A 20,769-nucleotide genomic window follows, 5' to 3' on the forward strand; every position below is an offset into this window, starting at 1 on the left:
CTTGGAGGGGCGCCCTGGGTTGGTGATCCAGGACTAATTCAAATTGTTTTTAGTCAATGTAATAGGCAAAGCAAGGGCTTGTTGCTTTTGTGGACAAATACAAGCAAATCCTGTCCCTCACCATGGGGGAGTTGTACTAATTAGTGAAAAGAGTGGAGAAGTGAGCCAGTGGAGAAGTTGCCACGGCAAACAATTAGGTACTCTGTATAATTTCATACTATGCAAATTATAAATGTTACTGCAATGCGGATTGGTTGCCATGGGCAACTTCTCCACTCTTTTCACTGCTTAGTACATCTCACCCCACATAACTATATAAACACAATTTATTTAATCGTTTTTCTGAATTTCTCAGTAGGCCTTGGGGTGCAGTGAAAAAAATTATGTTACTCTAGGGGTGCCATGATTCAAAAATGCCACTGGGCTAGACACTGCACTCTACCACTGACTACTCTACCAAGCTAATTACCCCAGATTACCACACTACAGATTAAATCAACCACACATGTACATGTGAAGACAATGAGAATTGGTTTTGCAGAAATAACTTTTGCCTAATACTTTGTACAATATATTGTTTTATACTGTACATATTATCAATAACATTGTCAGTACTACTATATTGTAATGTTGCAGCCAGAGACATTGCAAAATTATGTAAATATCAGATTTCCACAATTATATGTATAGATTGTGCTGCTCCTACATCTGCATCACTCTATCTGCAATCACCACTGGTTAAGTCATAGTTTAAGTCATACTCTGCTGTGTGCCTAGATACTGCAACTCAGCACACACATCAGTCTAAACGCCAACAATCTTATGTCAACAGCAATATACCATTTGTAATAATGAAACTGACATGCAATATGTCTCTCAGTTACGGAGGAACTCTAATAACAATTCCAAAATGAATCTATTTTTGATAGGAATTAGCAGATAAGCAATCAAGAAATATGCTTTGCAGAGGCTTCAGTCTCTGGGTTTCCCTCCCATTCTTGGCAAATGGCCCAGGGTGGTATGACTATGTAGGCACACCATCCTAGATTGCACAGCTGGTGTTCCCAGACATTGGTACATCACATGATGCATAGGGGTGACCATGCAGGCCAGTAGGAATAATAGTCTGGCTCAGATGGAACCATACATGGGTGTGTGGAGCAAGTTAACACATATACACAATAACACATACATACATACATACACAGTATACATACATACTTTTGATGCTGATGGGGTATTTATTTACCTCGCATCTAGCTCTGCCCCTTGTGTCATAATGAAGCAATTAATGGAGGTGTGGTGTAGTGGGCAGGATAATCTAATTGGAACTGCCCCCTTCCTGAAACAGTGTGTGGGGGGTTGATCCTTCACATGAGTTTTCTGGGTTATCAGACCTCCTCTGTCCCTTCCCACACATACACCAGTTGGCCTCTAATCTGTGTTGTCCCATCCAACCTCAACAGCTTCATTAAAAAAGAATGAAGAGCTACTTAATTCTATCTATGGCCAGGGAATGCTGAAAGCAACCCAGTAGTACTTCTTCTTTAATGAGATCCAATGGAATATTACTAGAAATTACCGAGCAATGGATACAATGAGCAAAATATATACTCTTTCCTTTCCACATATGTTATTGTCATGCTGTGTGTGTACGGATGGAGGAATGGTAACGGGAAAGTACAGACAGTTATCCCAAAATCATTAGAAATATTGACACTTAAAAGGCTTCATCTCACCCATCAAGCCAAACTCCCAAAAAACAAAGCACACTAGGTGACAGTGATTTGGAATTAAGGGCCTAATTCAGAGATGGACGCAGCCACACAGTGGCTCACTGCGGCCACGTCCATCTGGTCTGCGCACGCGCACTGACCGCAGTGTGCGTGCGCTACTGTACCAATTGCGGCCGCATCCAGGAAAGATGCGGCCGCAGTGTGATTTACAGAGGTGGCCTTCGGACGGGCGTCGCAGCGGAGTTGGAAGGGTGGGGCATACCTAATCTGCGTTCATCTCTGAATAACCCCCAAAATCATCTAAGGCAAGCATAAACTAGATTTCATAGGCTATTCTATTGAGAAAAAAAATGTGTAATTGCTTTTTGGGGTTGTTATATTCAGGAACCCTTTTTAGATATTTACAAAGCACAAACTTCCATGGGGCAATCCAGAATCAATTTTGATGATGCCACATGACTAGCTTTATGCCAGAATGCATGGGTCTGCTGAGCGAGTTCTCTGATTCTACACCACTGTTGGGAGGAGTTGAGTAGATCAAACCTCCAGTACACATGGTCTTTATGGGTGGCTGATTAAGAATTTAGGGGTTGATGTAACAAGCAGGGAAAAGATTGGAGAAGTTGCCAGTACCAACCAATCAGCTTCAAGGTAGCATTTATCAATGATGTTCTTGAAATTACAGTACAAGCTGAATTTCACTGCTTGATATAACAATCCCTTACAGTTGGATCAAGCAATTTGAACTCTTAGGGGGGTATTCAATTGATTGAAAAGTCAGTTGGGTGTCTATTTTTTCCTGTCTATTAGTTAGTAAAAAAAACAGACACCCAACCGACTTTTCAAACAATTGAAATCCACCCTAAGTATGCTCCTGGATTACTAACCTTCAATAGAGACCTCTTCAGAGGGGGAACTCCCAGCTCCGTTGTGTGCGATACAAGAGTAGATTCCATTATTCTCTTCCGTTTTGATTACCAGTAGGATCTGTCCGGTTTCATTTGGTAGTAAAGAGTTATCCTTCATCCAGCTGTAGTGTGTCACGTTGGGTCTGCTGCTCAGGAAATCACACTTCAGCTCAGTGACTCCGTCTTTGGGTTCAGATTGAATAATGTGAACTTTGATAGGAGCATCTACAGAACAGAAGAAAAGAGTTAGGCACAGCAAGGTATATTGGGGGTCATTCCGAGTTGTTCGCTCGTTGCCGATTATCGCAACGGAGCTATTAAGGCAAAAATGTGCATGGTACGCAGTGCGCATGTGCTAAGTATTTTAGCACAAAACTTAGTAGATTTACTTACGTCCGAACTAAGAATTTTCATTGTTGAAGTGATCGGAGTGTGATTGACAGGAAGTGGGTGTTTCTGGGCGGAAACTGACCGTTTTCTGGGAGTGTGCGGAAAAATGCAGGCGTGCCAGGATAAAAACGCAGGAGTAGCTGGAGAAATGGGGGAGTGGCTGGCCGAACGCAGGGCGTGTTTGTGACGTCAAACCAGGAACGAAACGGGTTGAACTGATCGCAGTGTAGGAGTAAGTCTCGAGCTACTCAGAAACTGCTAAGAATTATTTATTCGGAATTCTGCTAATCTTTCGTTCGCAATTCTGCTAAGCTAAGATTCACTCCCAGTAGGCGGCGGCTTAGCGTGAGCAATGCTGCTAAAAGCAGCCAGCGAGCGAACAACTCGGAATGAGGGCCATTGAGTATAACTGACACTACAGTATAATGTAGTTAATTCTGTGAAATGAATAGCATTCAAAAAACATGTACAGTAGTTTGTGGGCTAAAAAAATGATGCAATATTAGAATAATAGCATTTGTATTGACCTAACAATTGTAGAATACTGTTGTATTGTTAAGTAATGATTTATTAACTATAAGCAAAATTAAGGGAGTAACTATTTTGTGAACCCATCTTTTATATTTCCTGGCGGGTAATTCAGACCTGATCGCTGGGCAGCGATTTTTGCAGACCTGCGATCCGATAGTTGCCGCCTACAGGGGGAGAGTATTTTCGCTGTGCAAGTGTGCGATCGCATGTGTAGCACATCTGCACAAACTGATTTGGTGCAATCTCTGAGAAGCCCAGGACTTAGTCAGCCGCTTTGATCACATCAGCCTGTTTGGAACCAGATTTGATGTCAGACATCCTCCCTGCAAACGCTTGGACACGCCTGCATTTTTCCAAACACTCCCTAAAAATTGTCAGTTGCCACCCACAAACTCCCTGTTCCTGTCAATCTCCTTGCGCTCACCCGTGCGAATGGATCCTTTGCACAAACCCGTAGCTGACCGGTGATCCGCTTTGCAGCTGTCCATCGCGCCCGCGCATTGCGGTGTATACGCATGTGCAGTTTGCCTCTGATCACCCGCTATGCAAAAACGTACAGCAGCGATCAGATCTGAATTACTCCCTTTGTTCATATCTTTAATGCAGTCCACTGACTGTCTCTGGTGTACCGTGGCACGGAGAGTGCGTGGAGGGATGATTATTGCCCAGACCCAGGCACTGTTGAGGGGGCCGGCCAGCCATTATGGGGGACAATTGCGCATAGTAGCTTTTTTTTGGAGGGAACATGACTACACCTCCCATACAAAACTATTTAATTGATTTTACTTTATGTTGTTCTTAGGAATATACTGGAGTAGTATATAAGGACTAGTTAACTGATTCATACATGGACACAGACAGTGCTTCAGGTATGGCAGTACGGTGCTGTATGGCGTATCAGTAAGAAAATCCCAGCAGGTACGCCGTACAGCCGGGCCGCCACCTTGCAGACACCGGGTCTTGGAGAGAGGAGAACGCAGCATGCGCCTCTCCTCTCCTGCCTGCGAGTCCCCTGAGTCCGGCAGTGGCGGCAGTGGCGGCAGCTGCGGCGTGAGCTGAGCCGGGTTGTGAGCCAATCAGAGCTCATGGACCGGAAGCCAATTAGGAGCCGCTGCTGTCAGACCGGGAGCCCTGAGTTCAGGAGACCGGACTGAAGGCAGGAGAGGGACAGGAGGAGTGTGTGCTGCGCTCTCCTCTCCACAGCAGAAGATAGTGTCAGCCCCAGGCAGCAGCAACAACAGTAAGTAAGTTGCACTGCTGGGGCACATCTGGCACTCTGGGGGCATGTGTATCTGGCACTGTGGGGGCATTTCTGGCACTCTGAGGGCATATCTGGCACTGTGGGGGCATGTGTATCTGACACTGTGGGGGCATATTTGGTACTGTGGGGGCATATCTGACACTCTGGGGGCATGTATATCTGGCACTGTGGGGGCATGTATATCTGGCACTGTGGGGGCATGTATATCTGGCACTGTGGGGCCATATCTGGCACTGAAGGGGCATATCTGGAACTGTGGGGAGCATATCTGGCACTGAAGGGGCATATGTGTATGTGGCACTTTGGGGGCATATGTGTATCTGGTGCAGTGGGGGAATATCTGACATTGTGGGGGCAATGTGTATCTGTCACTCTGGGGCATTTGTGCATCTGGCACCGTAGTGCATTTGTGCATCTGGCACTGTAGGAGCATATCTGGCATGGTTGGGGCTTATCTGGCACTGTGGGGGCATATGTGTATCTGGCCCCCCATATATGTATCATGCCCCCATTTTTATTGGCCACGCCCCATGTGACATTTGGCCACACCCATTTTTCAGCACGAGCACACAGTACCTATAAAACATTTTTTCTACTTGCACCACTGGACACAGAACACATCACTGCTGTGTCATTAGATGCAGCTGCTTTGTGTAAAAATGCTAATGCCACAGGAGGCATCTGTAGGGTAAAAGACGCCTTCTGCCAGCATCTTCAATCCGATTGCTGCATCTAAATATGCAACATCAGATCATCGACACAACCATTGGCTAGATACACAGAAGTCTGGGGTTGGGCAGACACAGGAAGGAAACGCAGAAAGCTGTGTCCCGAATGCAGTGTCTGTGATACCTAGCAAAGTCCTAGAGACAAGCAGGCACATCAGACACCCACAGGTATTGTTAAGCAGAATTAAAGGTACCGTTAGGGTTATGTACTTACCACCCCCCTTCTGATGTTCGTGGACTGTGCTCCAGCCCCCGGGGTGCAACTGCCACTGTGGGTTGACACCATTGCTTACCTGCGGCACCAGCATTTGGCTTGCAAGGTGCATGGAGTAGCACTCTGCAACCTAAAGGACCACCTGGACCATCTCTTGGACACTCCAGGCATTTAGCTCCTTTCTTATTCAAGGCATAGGGTGGATTACAGCCCTGCTCTGGCCCTTTGTACTTGACCTACATTAGAAGGCTTTTACCTTAACCAGTCCCACAAGTCCTGGTGCAACCAGGTACAACTGTCAGAGAGTCTGATTCAGAGGTGGACACAGCATCAATATCGGACGCAAACAGCTGATGTTTTAAGTCTGCGCATGCATCTGAGTCGCACTGCGAATATGTCCTGATGGTTAACGCTGGGGGACACAGAACGAATTTTGATGCAGAGAGAAGCAATTTTAATGGACAGTTCTAGGTGGGAAGAGGTGGATGGCTAGTCAGATGCGGGCATGTCTCAGGCTTGTTGTAGTAGACAGCAACTGATTCCAAAGATGCAGTAGCACTGGCACCGGTGATCATGTTTTGATGGAAATTCTGAGCAACCATAAGGATGCTCTAAATTCCGATGGTGCGACCGATAGTACCAATGTACGCAAAGTGGTGGATTTGAGCAACAGCGAGTTGGCATCTCGGTAAGAAGACCATCGGCATTAATATAAAGTCACAGTCATGGCTGCAATAGTTACATACCACCAGTGCTGAAAGTAGGGTGGTATGGGGTGGTACGGAGTACTATTAAAAAATACGTACCACCATCCCACTGCTGGGGCATAATTTATAAGGGGCATTTTTGTAAAATGGTGTCAGTGGCATAACTGTGTGGCATAATATGTAATAGTCATTACGGTGTGCGGCATAATGTGGAATAAGTATTACGATGTGTGGCATAATGTGTAAGGGGCATTACGGTGTGTGGCATAATGTGGCCTATTTGTCATGTAGCCACTCCCCTAGTTTCGTATGACCATGCCCCCTCATGACACGTGACCACGCCCATTTTTACTATCAGTACCACTAAGAAAGCATTTGCGCCAATGGTTACCACCCGTGAATAAGTCCCAGAAAATTCTGCATGGGCACATACCCTATGCATTCACCTACTGTTCTGGGCAAGCACAGTGCAAATTCAGATCCCTTACCTGGTGCGCTGGTCATGTTGCATCAGACTCATAGTAAGTTCAAAAACAATATAATAAGTTATTAAATGCAGTCGATGCCAATAGTTATAAATATTATCAATGTGTACATCAAATCCCAGAACCATGCATTTAAATACATCCAGTACAGTATATCTGAGTACAGTAAGTGCTGACTTTGTATACGTACATTGCACAGGAATCTCTGTTAGCGCTGACTCTCCTCTTCCCACGTCATTTATTGCAGTACAGGAAAAGGGCTCAGTGTCCCATGTCACATTCTTCACAAGAATTCTTTGTGTCCAGTCTTGTAATTTAGTTTTATTCTTCCCTCTGTACCATTCATATTTATATACGGCTGGTTTGGAGTTTCTGCTTCCGCATGATAAATACACATCACCTCCTTGTGTTACAACAGATGTGACAGTCACACCTTTTGGCGGGACTGTGAACAGGAAATCATTTTGATTGAATTCACCATTGAGAAAAACACCTTAAACTCCATACAAACTGCAACATAGTCCCTATTACAGCAAACAAATGACAGAACCATCCTCAAGATATAAATTGTGTAGAATCAGGCCAATTGCAATGCATAGAATTCATGGTTGTTTAATGTTTGATCTACACATGTAGACTCGCTCATTGCCCATTTGGCTTGCTTTCAATACGGCAAGCTGCAAGCTAGATGAATATGGCTCAGATGCGTCAATACTGGTGGTGACACCTGGGGAAATGGAGCTTGGCCTTGCTGGTAAGGGGCGTGGTCTCGCTGGTACAGTGACCTGGAGCCGGGTGCCGCTTGTAAATGTCACAAATGCAGCACCTGTCTCCTGTCAATGAGGAGAAGTCTGTATTTTGGTGTCACCCCTCGGTGGGTGACACCTGGGTGCCATCCGTACCACGCGCACCCACATTTGTGACACTACTAGCGTGGCTACATCTCCGTTAATTTGCTTTTGTATATACAAAAATCCGTAACTGATATAATTTATAGATAGATCTTTTTTAATTAATAATAAACTAACTACCCATCAACATATTTAGAGATGTGCAGCGGGCATTTTTCGGGTTTTGTGTTTTGGTTTTGGATTCGGTTCTGCGGTCGTGTTTTGGATTTGGCCGCGTTTTGGCAAAACCTCCCTGAAATTTTTTGGTCGGAATCGGGTGTGTTTTGGATTTGGGTGTTTATTTTTCAAAAACCACTCAAAAACAGCTTAAATCATAGAATTTTGGGGTAATTTTGATCCCATAGTATTATTAACCCCAATAACCATAATTTCCACTCATTTCCAGCCTATTCTGAACACCTCACTCCCCACAATATTATTTTTAGTCCTAAAATTTGCACCGAGTTCGCTGGATGACTAAGCTAAGCGACCCAAGAGGGCGGCACAAACACCTGGCCCATCTAGGAGTGGCACTGCAGTGTCAGACAGGATGGCACTTCAAAAAATAGTCCCCAAACTACACATGGGCCCTCATTCCGAGTTGTTCGCTCGCAAGGCGATTTTTGCAGAGTTGCTCACACTAAGACGCCGCCTACTGGGAGTGAATCTTAGCTTCTTAAAATTGCGAACGAAAGATTTGCAATATTGCGATTACAAACTTCTTAGCAGTTTCAGAGTAGCTTCAGACTTACTCGGCATCTGCGATCAGTTCAGTGCTTGTCGTTCCTGGTTTGACGTCACAAACACACCCAGCGGTCGCCCAGACACTCCTCCGTTTCTCCAGCCACTCCCGCGTTTTTTCCAGAAACGGTAGCGTTTTTTCCCACACGCCCATAAAACGGCCTGTTTCCGCCCAGAAACACCCATTTCCTGTCAATCACACTACGATCGCCTGAGCGATGAAAAAGCCGTGAGTAAAAATACTAACTTCATAGCGAATTTACTTGGCGCAGTCGCAGTGCGGACATTGCGCATGCGCACTAAGCGGAAAATCGCTGCGATGCGAAGAAATTTACCGAGCGAACAACTCGGAATGAGGGCCATGATGCAAAGATAAATTTAAAAAAAGACGTGCAAGATGAAATTGTCCCACCAAAAAAGAAGCAATCAATCTCTCCTTGCACAAACTGGCTCTACAGAGGCAGGATGTCCACCTCCTCCTCATCATCCGATTCCTCACCCCTTTCACTGTGTACATCCCCCTCCTCACACCAGTTGTCCGCATTTCTGTTGAAATATTAATTTGTCCCCACTGGAATCCACCATCACAGGTCCCTGTGTACTTTCTGGAGGCAATTGCTGGTAAATGTCTCCACGGAGGAATCTCCTATATATTAGCCCAGATCTGTGACTTTGTGCTTCATTTGCTAATGCTGGGCGGAGTCACAATACTGGGTGGAGTTAGTCAAATGAGTCACAGATCTGGGCAAATCCATAGGAGCAGAAGGGGTGCATACCTCCCAACTTTCTTCAGACAGGCAGGGGTTAATACCTCCCAGCTTTATAATGGTTAAAGGAGGGACACACGCACTACAAAAGGGGCATGCCCAACTGTAAAGGGGGCGTGGTCTAGTGCGGGGGGGGGCATGCAATCATAAACCACGCCCCCTTATTCGCCAGTGAGGGGGGCATGCCCAACGCTCTGTGAGCTGCTGGCATGCCCCAAGGGGCGGAATATGAGTCCGGGGGGCCCAGGGCAATTGAGACAGGGGAGCCCTATCTCATTGCTGTGCCTGCTACGGGTTCAGGGGCGTGGCCTAATCGCAGGACCCGTGGCCATGCCCCCTTATGCAAATTCCATTTGGTTTTGTTTTGTTTTTTTGTTTTTTTATTGGGATTTTGGCCCCTCAACTAGGGGGTAAATCCAGAGGGGGTGGTCACTCCCCCCTACACACCCGCACAGGCAGAAGAAAGCAGGGAGACTGCTGCCTCCCTGCAACACCACAGACCTGCCAACACGCAGCAGCGTGTGCTGACTGTAACACAATGCTGCCGCTGTTGCTGGCAGGACGGGGGAGCTTCAGAGCTGGGACAGAGCTACTCCAGCCGGGGGGCCCCCTAAAACTGTGGGGCCCGCGGTACGTACACCCTGGGGCCCCCCTTATTCCGGCTCTGCTGTCGGACCCCCCCTTAATCCGTACCTCCTGATGCCCCTCTCCCTCTGTCTCCACTAAATAGATGCTGTGCGCACGCGTACAGCGTCTATTCACCACTGCTCTGCTAAGCAGAACAGCGAGTACAGGAGCTTTCCAACTGCCACCCCCCCTCCACCACGGGTGGAATAGCGGAACAGACCCCAAAAAATGGGACTGTCCCGCGACAATTGGGAGGTATGGGGGTGTGTGAGGGGGTATGCCGTACAGACAGATGGGCACCGGCTCACTGTGTGCTTGACCTCCCACATCAGCATACTCAGCAGGGGCTCTCTGGAACGGAGGATTGTCACTTTCTGGCACACTCCACGCTTCTTAGCTGCAGCTTTGTGGGGCACCTGATGCTGTGCAGGTTCCGTATGGCCTCTGTCATCTCCAGCCCCGGCAACCCTGCCGCTAGCTGCAGCGCTGCCACCTGCAGTGAGGTGCGCCCAGCTCCTTCACACACTTTAGCTGGCGGGTAGCGCTGCATAAGTCTGCTCTGCTTGCAGGCTCCGACCTCCTCCTCCCTCCAGCCGCAGCATCTCCTGGGGGCTAACCAGTCACTCCCAGTCTCCCATTACCACAGTGCCCGGCAGCCGTGCGAGGTCCGCGATGTGTGACTGAGGAGTAGGGGGAGGGATGCGGACGGGCAGAGGAAGCAGGACTCCAGCCTGAGAGAGTCGGCCATGCCAATTCTCCACCAGCAGCAAATCCCAACAGGTTGGAGTGGAACAGCAGCAGCCAGCAGCAGTGACTCCGGTAAGACACATCTGTCTGTCAACACTGTTCTGTCCCTAATACCAATATCTCCCGTGCCCTGTGTTCTGTCATGTCCCTGTCCCCCCTGGCCTTGCCCTGTCACCCTTATCCTGGCCCTGTCACCTTTATCCTGGCCCTTTCACCCCTATCCTGGCCCTGTCACCCCTGTGCTTGCCCTGTCACACCTATCCTGGCCCTGTCACACCTACCCTGGCCTTATCACCCTTATGCTGTCCCTGTCATTTCTGTCCTGGTCCCATCACCCCTGTCCTTGCCCAGTCACCCCTGTCCTGGCCCCGTCACCCCTGTTCTGACCCTATCACCCCTGTCCTGTCCCTGTTACTGCATACCCTCCAACTACCTTTTTGGCAGGTACAGTACCTGCAGCGCCTCCAGAACCCTCCCCTATGCACCACACCTCCGCACCTTCCCCTCAACCACATGCGGCACCCCACCCCTCCCCCACCTCCAGACCCACTCCACCATCCACCCCCCAAATATGTCTCCCCCCACACCTGCCCCTCCTCCACTTGCAGCATCTGCAGACACCCTCCTCCATCCGCGGCCCCCCCTTCCCCACCCACGGCACCCCTCCCCCCCCACCCGCAGCTCCTCCCGACCCTTCCCCATCCGCCCCCCCCCACATCCGCCCACCCTCCACCCGCAGCATCTACAGACACCCTCCCCCATCCACAGTCCCTCCCGCACCCGTTACATTCTGTACATCGTGCCCTGCAGGTGCTGTTCACACTGTTGCAAGGGCCTGCATCTCCTTCACCATCGCATGCTCTTTCATTGTGTAATATTTAACCACTAACAAAGGAATGTAGGTAATACTCCATATAATACAAATATTGAACCCCAGAAAGGCATGCAAGGGTCAAGGGGGTGTAGCCCCTTGCGATGGTGTGAAGAGCACCCGTAGGGTGCGATGAAGCACCTAGTTGATTATAATTCATTTTGATGAACATCATCTTCTCCACATTTTCTGGAAGTAACCTCCTACGCTGATCGCTGACAAGGTGAGCGGCTGCACTAAACACTCTTTCGGAGTACACACTGGATGGGGGCAACTTAGGTAAAATAAAGCCAGTTTGTGCAAGGGCCTCCAAATTGCCTCTTTTTCGTGTCAGTATACGTACAGACTGACATGCCTACAGTGATGCTGTCACTCATATAATCCTCCACCATTCTTTCAATAGTGACAGAGTCATATGCAGTGACAGTAGACGACATGTCAGTAATCGTTGGTAAGTCCTTCAGTCCGGACCAGATGTCAGCTATCGCTCCTGACTGCCCTGCATCACCGCCAGCGGATGGTTTTGGAAATGTTATCGTTTTCCTAGCATCTCCAGTGGTGGGAGAAAATGAAGAAGGAGCTGTTGGCGGGTCACGGTCTATTTGACTTGACAATTGTCTCACCAGCAGGTCTTTGAAGATCTGCAGACTTGTGTTTGCCAGAGAGAGAGATACAAAGTAGGCTTTAAACCTAGGATCGAGCACAGTAGCCAAAATGTAGTGCTCTGATTTCAACAGATTGACCACCCGTGAATCCTGGTAAAAGTGAATGAAGGGCTCCATCCACAAGTCCCACATGCCTAGCGGAATCGCTCCATTTTATCTCCTCCTTCAATCTCTCCACCTGCTTCTGCAAAAGCCTGATGAGGGGAATGACCTGACTCAGGCTGGCAGTGTCTGAACTGACTTCACGTGTGGCAAGTTCAAAGGGTTGGAGAACCTTGCACAACGTTGAATTCATTCTCCACTGAGCTTGAGTCAGGTGCATTCCACCTCCTTTGCCTATATCGTGGGCAGATGTATAGGCTTGAATGGCCTTTGCTGCTCCTCCATCCTCTGAAGCATATAGAGGGTTGAATTCCACCTCGTTACCACCTCTTGCTTCAGCTGATGGCAGGGCACATTCAGGAGTGTTTGCTGGTGCTCCAGTCTTCGGCATGCGGTGGCTGAATGCCGAAAGTGGCCAGCAATTCTTCGGGCCACCGACAGCATCTCTTGCACACCCCTGTCGTTTTAAAAAAAATTCTGCACCACCAAATACATTATATGTGCAAAACATGGGACGTGCTGGAATTTTCCCACATATAATGCACGCACAATATTGGTGGCATTGTCCGATGTCAAAAATCCCCAGGAGAGTCCAATTAGGGTAAACCAATCTGCGATGACGTTCCTCAGTTTCCGTAAGAGGTTGTCAGCTGTGTGCCTCTTATGGAAAGCGGTGATACAAAGCGTAGCCTACCTTGGAACGAGTTGGCATTTGTGAGATGCTGCTACTGTGCCGCCGCTGCTGTTGTTGCTATGGGAGGCAATACATCTACCCAGTGGACTGTCACAGTCATATAGTCCTGAGTCTGCCCTGCTCCACTTGTCAACATGTCCGTGGTTAAGTGGACAGTGGGTACAACTGCCTTTTTTAGGACACTCGTGACTCTTTCTGACGTCTGTGTACATTCTCCGAGTGGAACATAGATGGTATTTGGTACCGGGCACACACTACCTCAAGTAATTCTCTAAGTCCCTGTGAACTAACGGCGGATACCGGATGCACGTCTAACACCAACATAGTTGTCAAGGCCTGAGTTATCTGCTTTGCAGCAAAATGACTGCTGTGATATTTCATCTTCCTTGCAAAGGACTGTTGGACAGTCAATTGCTTACTGGAAGTAGTACAAGTGGTCTTCCGACTTCCCCTCTGGGATGACGATCGACTCCCAGCAGCAACAACAGCAGCGCCAGCAGCAGTAAGCATTACACTCAAGATCCATCGGAAGAATCACAGTTAGGAGAGGACTCATCAGACTTGCCAGTGACATGGCCTGCAGGACTATTGGCATTCCTGTCTAAGGAGGAAATTGACACTGAGGGAGTTGGTGGGGTGGTTTGCAGGAGCTTGGGTACAAGAGGAAGAAGGGATTTAGTTATCAGTGGACTGCTTCCGCTGTCACCCAAAGTTTTTGAACTTGTCAATGACTTCTGATGAATGTGCTCCAGGTGAATTATAAGGGAGGATGTTCCTAGGTGGTTAACGTCCTTGCCCTTACTTATTACAGCTTGACAAAGGCAACACACGGCTTGACACCAGTTGTCCGCATTTCTGTTGAAATAATTCCACACCAAAGAGGTGATTTTTTTTGTATTTTGACCAGGCATGTCAATGGCCTTATTCATCCCACGGACAACAGGTGTCTCCCCGGGTGACTGATTTAAATAAACCACATCACCATCAGAATCCTCCTTGTCAATTTCCTCCCCAGCGCCAGCAACACCCATATCCTCATCCTGGTGTACTTCAACAGTGACATCTTCAATTTGAATATCAGGAACTGGACTGCGGGTGTTCCTTCCAGCACTTGCAGAGGGCGTGCAAATGGTGGGAGGAGCCACCTAGGCCCATCCAGCGTTGGGAAGGTCAGGCATCGCAACCGACACAATTGGACTCTCCTTGGGGATTTGTGATTTTGAACACAGTTCTTTGCTTTGTTTTGCCAGCTTAACTCTTTTCATTTTTCTAGCGGGAGGATGAGTGCTTCCATCCTCATGTGAAGCTGAACCACTAGCCATGAACATAGGCCAGGGCCTCAGCCGTTCCTTGCCACTCCGTGTCGTAAATGGCATATTGGCAAGTTTACGCTTCTCCTCAGATGCTTTTAATTTAGATTTTTGGGTCATTTTATTGAACTTTTGTTTTTTGGATTTTACATGCTCTCTACTATGACATTGGGCATCGGCCTTGGCAGACGACGTTGATGGCATTTCATCGTCTCTGCCATGACTAGTGGCAGCAGCTTCAGCACTAGGTGGAAGTGGATCCTAATCTTTCCCTATTTTACCCTCCACATTTTTGTTCTCCATTTTTTAATGTGCAGAATTATATGCCAGTTATATATCTGGAATTAGACGACAGTAATGTCTGGAATTAGATACCACTAGATAGATACCAGATACCACTGTGACTGGAATGATGATGACCAATGCACAGTGACAGGACACTACCACAGCACCCTACAGCAGCAAGATGCAGCACAAGACACTGGACTTTTAGTCACCACAATGTAACTCAAGACAATGAGTAGTGATACTGAGCACTGATGAGGATACTGGAACTGACACTGGGCAGCTAGAACAGCACTGGACTATTCTACTGCAGTATAATATACTGATCACCACAATGCATCACTGATACTGAGCACAGATATTGAGCACTGTTGAGGATAACAGAACTGACACGGAGCAGCAAGATACAGCAATGGACTATTGTACTGCAGTATTATATACTGGTCACCACAATGCAGCACTGATACTCAGCACAGATTTTGAGCACTGTTGAGGATAATAGAACTGACACGGAGCAGCAAGATACAGCAATGGACTATTGTACTGCAGTATTATATACTGGTCACCACAATGCAGCACTGATACTCAGCACAGATTTTGAGCACTGTTGAGGATAATAGAACTGACACGGAGCAGCAAGATACAGCAATGGACTATTGTACTGCAGTATTATATACTGGCCACCACAATGCAGCACTGATACTGAGCACAGATATTGGGCACTGATGAGGATACTAGAACTGACATGGAGCAGCAACATACAGCAATGGACTATTGTACTGTAGTATAATATACTGGTCACCACAATGCAGCACTGATACTGAGCACAGATATTGAGCACTGCTGTGCATAATAGAACTGACACGGAGCAGCAAGCTACAGGAATGGACTATTGTACTCCAGTATTATATACTGGTCACTACCACAATGCAGCACTGATACTGAGCACAGATATTGAGCACAGTGAGGATACTAGAACTGACACGGAGCAGCAAGATACAGCAATGGACTATTGTACTGCAGTATTATATACTGGTCACCACAATGCAACACTGATACTCAGCACAGATATTGAGCACTGTTGAGGATAATAGAACTGACACGGAGCAGCAAGATACAGCAATTAATTATTGTACTGCAGTATTATATACTGGTCACCACAATGCAGCACTGATACTCAGCACAGATTTTGAGCACTGTTGAGGATAATAGAACATGCATGGAGCAGCAACGGACTATTGTACTGCAGTATTATATACTGGTCACCACAATGCAGCACTGATACTGAGCACAGATATTGAGCACTGTTTGGGATAAAAGAACTGACACGGAGCAGCAAGATACAGCAATGGACTATTGTACTGCAGTATTATATACTGGTCACCACAATGCAGCACTGATACTGAGCACAGATATTGGGCACTGATGAGGATAATAGAACTGACACGGAGCAGCAACATACAGCAATGGACTATTGTACTGCAGTATTATATACTGGTAACCACAATGCAGCACTGATACTGAGCACAGATATTGAGCACTGCTGTGGATAATAGAGCTGACACGGAGCAGCAAGCTACAGCAATGGACTATTGTACTGCAGTATTATATACTGGTCACTACCACAATGCAGCACTGATACTGAGCACAGATATTGAGCACTGTTGAGGATACTAGAACTGACACGGAGCAGCAAGATACAGCAATGAACTATTGTACTGCAGTATTATATACTGGTCACCACAATACAGCACTGATACTGAGCACAGATATTGAGCACTGTTGAGGATAATAGAACTGACACAGGGCAGCAAGATACAGCAATGGACTATTGTACTGCAGTATTATATACTGGTCACCACAATGCAGCACTGATACTGAGCACAGATATTGAGCACTGTTGAGGATAATAGAACTGACACAGGGCAGCAAGATACAGCAATGGACTATTGTACTGCAGTATTATATACTGGTCACCACAATGCAGCACTGATACTGAGCACAGATATTGGGCACTGATGAGGATACAAGAACTGACACGGAGCAGCAAGATACAGCGATGGACTATTGTACTGCAGTATTATATACTGCTCACCACAACGCAGCACTGATACTGAGCACAGATATTGAGCACTGCTGTGGATAATAGAAGGGACACGGAGCAGCAAGCTACAGGAATGGACTATTGTACTCCAGTATTATATACTGGTCACTACCACAATGCAGCACTGATACTGAGCACAGATATTGAGCACTGGTGAGGATACGAGAACTGACACAGAGCAGCAAGATACAGCAATGGACTATTGTACTGCATGCAGTATTATATACTGGTCACCACAATGCAGCACTGATACTGAGCGCAGATATTGAGCTGATATTAGCTGATAATGGGCTTTTCAGGCAGAGAACGTAGCCACGTCCTCTCCGCTCAATCTACAATGCACAAGTGAAAATGGCGGCGATGCGCGGCTCTTTATATGGAATCTGAATCTCGCGAGAATCCGACAGCAGGATGATGACGTTTTCCCCCGTTCGGGTTTTGCGACTAAGACGGGAAGAACCGAGGCTGCCTCGGACCCGTGTACACCACGTGAAGTTTGGGGGGGTTCGGTTCTCAGTGAACCAAACCCACTCATCTCTAATATATATATACTGTTAGTTTTTTGTGGATCACTTGTTCACTGAAAGATGGTATAACGTGACTGTGTGATAATTAAATAGAATATGAAATTATGTAGATATCTGAGGAAATCATCAACTTGTGATGAAACACTTCAGAATGTTTTTTATTGATTTTGCTGGAACTCAGTCAGTCTGCTACTATAGCATTGCCCATATTTAAAACAAAGAGAGAAAAGGCCATTTGCCACTGATCCAAATGGGAACTGAGTTGTGAAATTCATCAACATTATTTTTTTATATATATATATATATATATATATATATATATATCACTTTAACCAATACTATCGCTTTCATTAACTGTTTTGTATATTCTGCTTCTCCAACACAGAGATTCTAAGTCATTGGTATATACTAAGTGGAAACAGAGATGGAATCCCATAACTAGATTCTATCGAACTAAATTTAGGATTTTTAGCAGATTTGTTTAATTATTTAATCGTGATTAGATAATATTTAGTCAAAATGACTGAATTGTGGTGCACAAATTTCTTGGGCTATATACAGTACAAGCTAATGGGTAGTCTTAGAGTTATCCTAAGCATAGCATATTAAGTAATAGCTTGTTATTGATATTATCATGGCTGGTTGGAGCGCTTTCCGCACCCCGGGCAAGCAATGGGGCGTGGCTTCATACAGGGGGCATGGTCAGTTACGCCCCCTGTTCAGTATAAGCGCTGCTGAAACTATGTGCGGTGCGTGATGACGTCATCGCGCACCACACAGCAAAGGTCCTCTCCACGAAGGGAAACTAGATGCTACGCGTCTAGTTCCCTTCACAGCGGGGGGCAGCGGGACAGACCGGTCAGCGGGGGGCACAGCAGCAGCGGATCTTGCTTTGGTGCGGCACCCTCCGGAGGCGCCGGCGCCCTCCGGAAGGCGGCACCCCGGGCAAAAGTCCTGCTTGCCCCGTGGCAAGATCCCCTACTGGATATTATATCATTATCATTAACATTGCATAAAAACTAATTATATTTACAGATGACTAACTAAAGTATTAGTTTCATTGTGAAGTTGTGTTAGCTTTCTTGCTATCAGCTGACAGCAGAAGAATAGTAGCAACTGATGGTTGCCAAGAATGACAATAGCAGATAAGCAAACGTGGATGTATGGAAAATCCAGAGAGGCACAGGTTTAGCGCTGGGGAATTGTATGTTGAAAAGCTGCCTCTTCTTTCAACATGCATATATATTTTTTTATTCTTATGTATTGCTTCTAACAACAAAAATCAATACCATGTTTCCATTTCTGACAATATACTGTATGCATTTTTTCCATATAGAAGAGACGGGTTGGGTACAGGATGCTGGCACTTTGGATACCGGTGGTCAGAAGGCTGAGAGCGGCATCCCAATATGCAGAATCCAGACACCTGCTAGGTAAGTATCTTACCCTCTTCCTCTAACACCCTAACTCTAGCTCTCCATACCTAACCATCCCGACCACAGCCAAATTAGCCTACCCTAACCACCCTACTCAGTGCCTAACCCTTACCCCCCCCCCACTGCCCAACCCTAACCAACCCCATTAGTACCTAACCCCCCCCCCCCCCACGGCCTAACTCTAACCATAACCCCTTAGTGCCTAACTCTAACCATCCCTTTTTAGTACCTATCCCTAGCACTACCCCCGCAGCCTATCCCTAACCAACCCCCCACACCCCACACCCTAACCCTTACCTCTCCTGCACAGCCTAAACCTAAAAGACGCTCCACCCCTGTGACATAAGCCTATCCAGCCCCGACATACTTATGTTCAGGATGCCGACGGTCAGGATTCCAGCTTCGGCATTGTGTGTGGTGTCAGCGTTCCGGCCCCAGTATTCTGACCAGTGTACCAGTGTCGGGATTCCAGCGTGGGGATTCCAACCGACGGCATCCCGAATGACCAGTATGCCAAATGTATCCCGAAGAAACATAAGAGGAAATTGACGAAATGTTTAATTGAAGTAATAACAATAAAAGTTGCCGTTTTTCTGATCTACAGTCTATTTCCTAATTACCAGTTTCCCAAACCTCAAAAAAGAAATAAAGAAATGAACAGAACAGGGAAAACCACTGCTATGCTGAAATGGGTCAGTGATAATATGGCGATGTTGAGTGAGATGAGAAAGTAAAAAAATAAAATAAAACTGTTTTGAATGTTTAAGTATTGCAATAAATGGGGACATTCATTTCAATGAGGTTTCCAATGGCACACTACTAAACCCATTAAAATTAATATGAAAAGTGTTTGTGGAGTTTATAGAGTTTCCCATTTCTAGCCAAATGGTTGGGTATGGAATAGTTATGGATACACTGTTGGATTTGTCAGGTATACTACATATAATCCTACAAATTTGTGTGGATCCTCGTTCCTTTCGCTCTCTAGGGGGTAAATTTACTAAGATTCGTATTTTTCGAAAAAAGGTCAAAGTTCAATCACGAATGACATCGAAAGTGTAGAACTGCAACTTTTTGAATTTATTACGACTAATTTACTAAGCTGTCGTATTCGGGTTTTTCTTTTGTTCCGATGGCGATGTCATTCGTGTTTTTTTTTTAATTTTTACGGCAGTGATTAGGAAAACACTGCCGACTTTTTTACAATGAATCTCGGCCGGATCTGTGTGATCCGTGCTGGGGTTCATTTTTTTTTTTTTTTTTTTAATTAAACACTGTAAAATCTAAAAAAAAAAAAAATTGCGTGGGGTCCCCCCTCCTAAGCATAACCAGCCTCGGGCTCTTTCAGCCGATCCTGGTTGCAAAAATATGGGTAAAAAAATGACAGGGGTTCCCCCATATTTAAGCAACCAGCATCGGGCTCTGCGCCTGGTCCTGGTTCCAAAAATACGGGGGACAAAAAGAGTAGGGATCCCCCATATTTTTAAAACCAGCACCGGGCTCCACTAGCTGGACAGATAATGCCACAGCCGGGGGTCACTTTTATATAGTGCCCTGCGGCCGTGGCATCAAAAATCCAACTAGTCACCCCTGGCCGGGGTACCCTGGGGGAGTGGGGACCCCTTCAATCAAGGGGTCCCCCCCCCCAGCCACCCAAGGGCCAGGGTTGAAGCCCGAGGCTGTCCCCCCCCATCCAATGGGCTGCGGATGGGGGGGCTGATAGCCTTTTGTGATAATGAAAATATATTGTTTTTAGTAGCAGTACTACAAGTCCCAGCAAGCCTCCCCCGCATGCTGGTACTTGGAGAACCACAAGTACCAGCATGCGGCGGAAAAACGGGCCCGCTGGTACCTGTAGTACTATTACTAAAAAAATACCCAAAAAAAGACAAGACACACACACCTTGAAAGTAAAGATTTATTACATACATGCACACAAACATACATACATACTTACCTTATGTTCCCACGCAGGTCGGTCCTCTTCTCCAGTAGAATCCAAGGGGTACCTGTTGAATAAATTATACTCACCAGATCCAGGGT

At 46.6% G+C, this 20,769-nt stretch overlaps 1 protein-coding gene across 1 annotated transcript in view; it reads right to left on the reverse strand.

The window, feature by feature from the left end:
• The window catches only part of LOC134966968 (B-cell receptor CD22-like), a 65,192-nt gene that overhangs the window by 40,694 nt on the left and 3,729 nt on the right, over positions 1-20,769 (reverse strand). Inside the window, exons 2-3 of the mRNA XM_063943979.1 lie at positions 7,151-7,405; positions 2,624-2,869 (exon numbers count right to left, since the gene is read on the reverse strand). Of these exons, the coding sequence (XP_063800049.1) occupies positions 2,624-2,869; positions 7,151-7,405 (501 nt within the window). The remainder of the gene's footprint in view (positions 1-2,623; positions 2,870-7,150; positions 7,406-20,769) is intronic.

Source organism: Pseudophryne corroboree, chromosome 10 (assembly GCF_028390025.1).
Source record: "Pseudophryne corroboree isolate aPseCor3 chromosome 10, aPseCor3.hap2, whole genome shotgun sequence".
NCBI lineage: Eukaryota > Metazoa > Chordata > Amphibia > Anura > Myobatrachidae > Pseudophryne > Pseudophryne corroboree.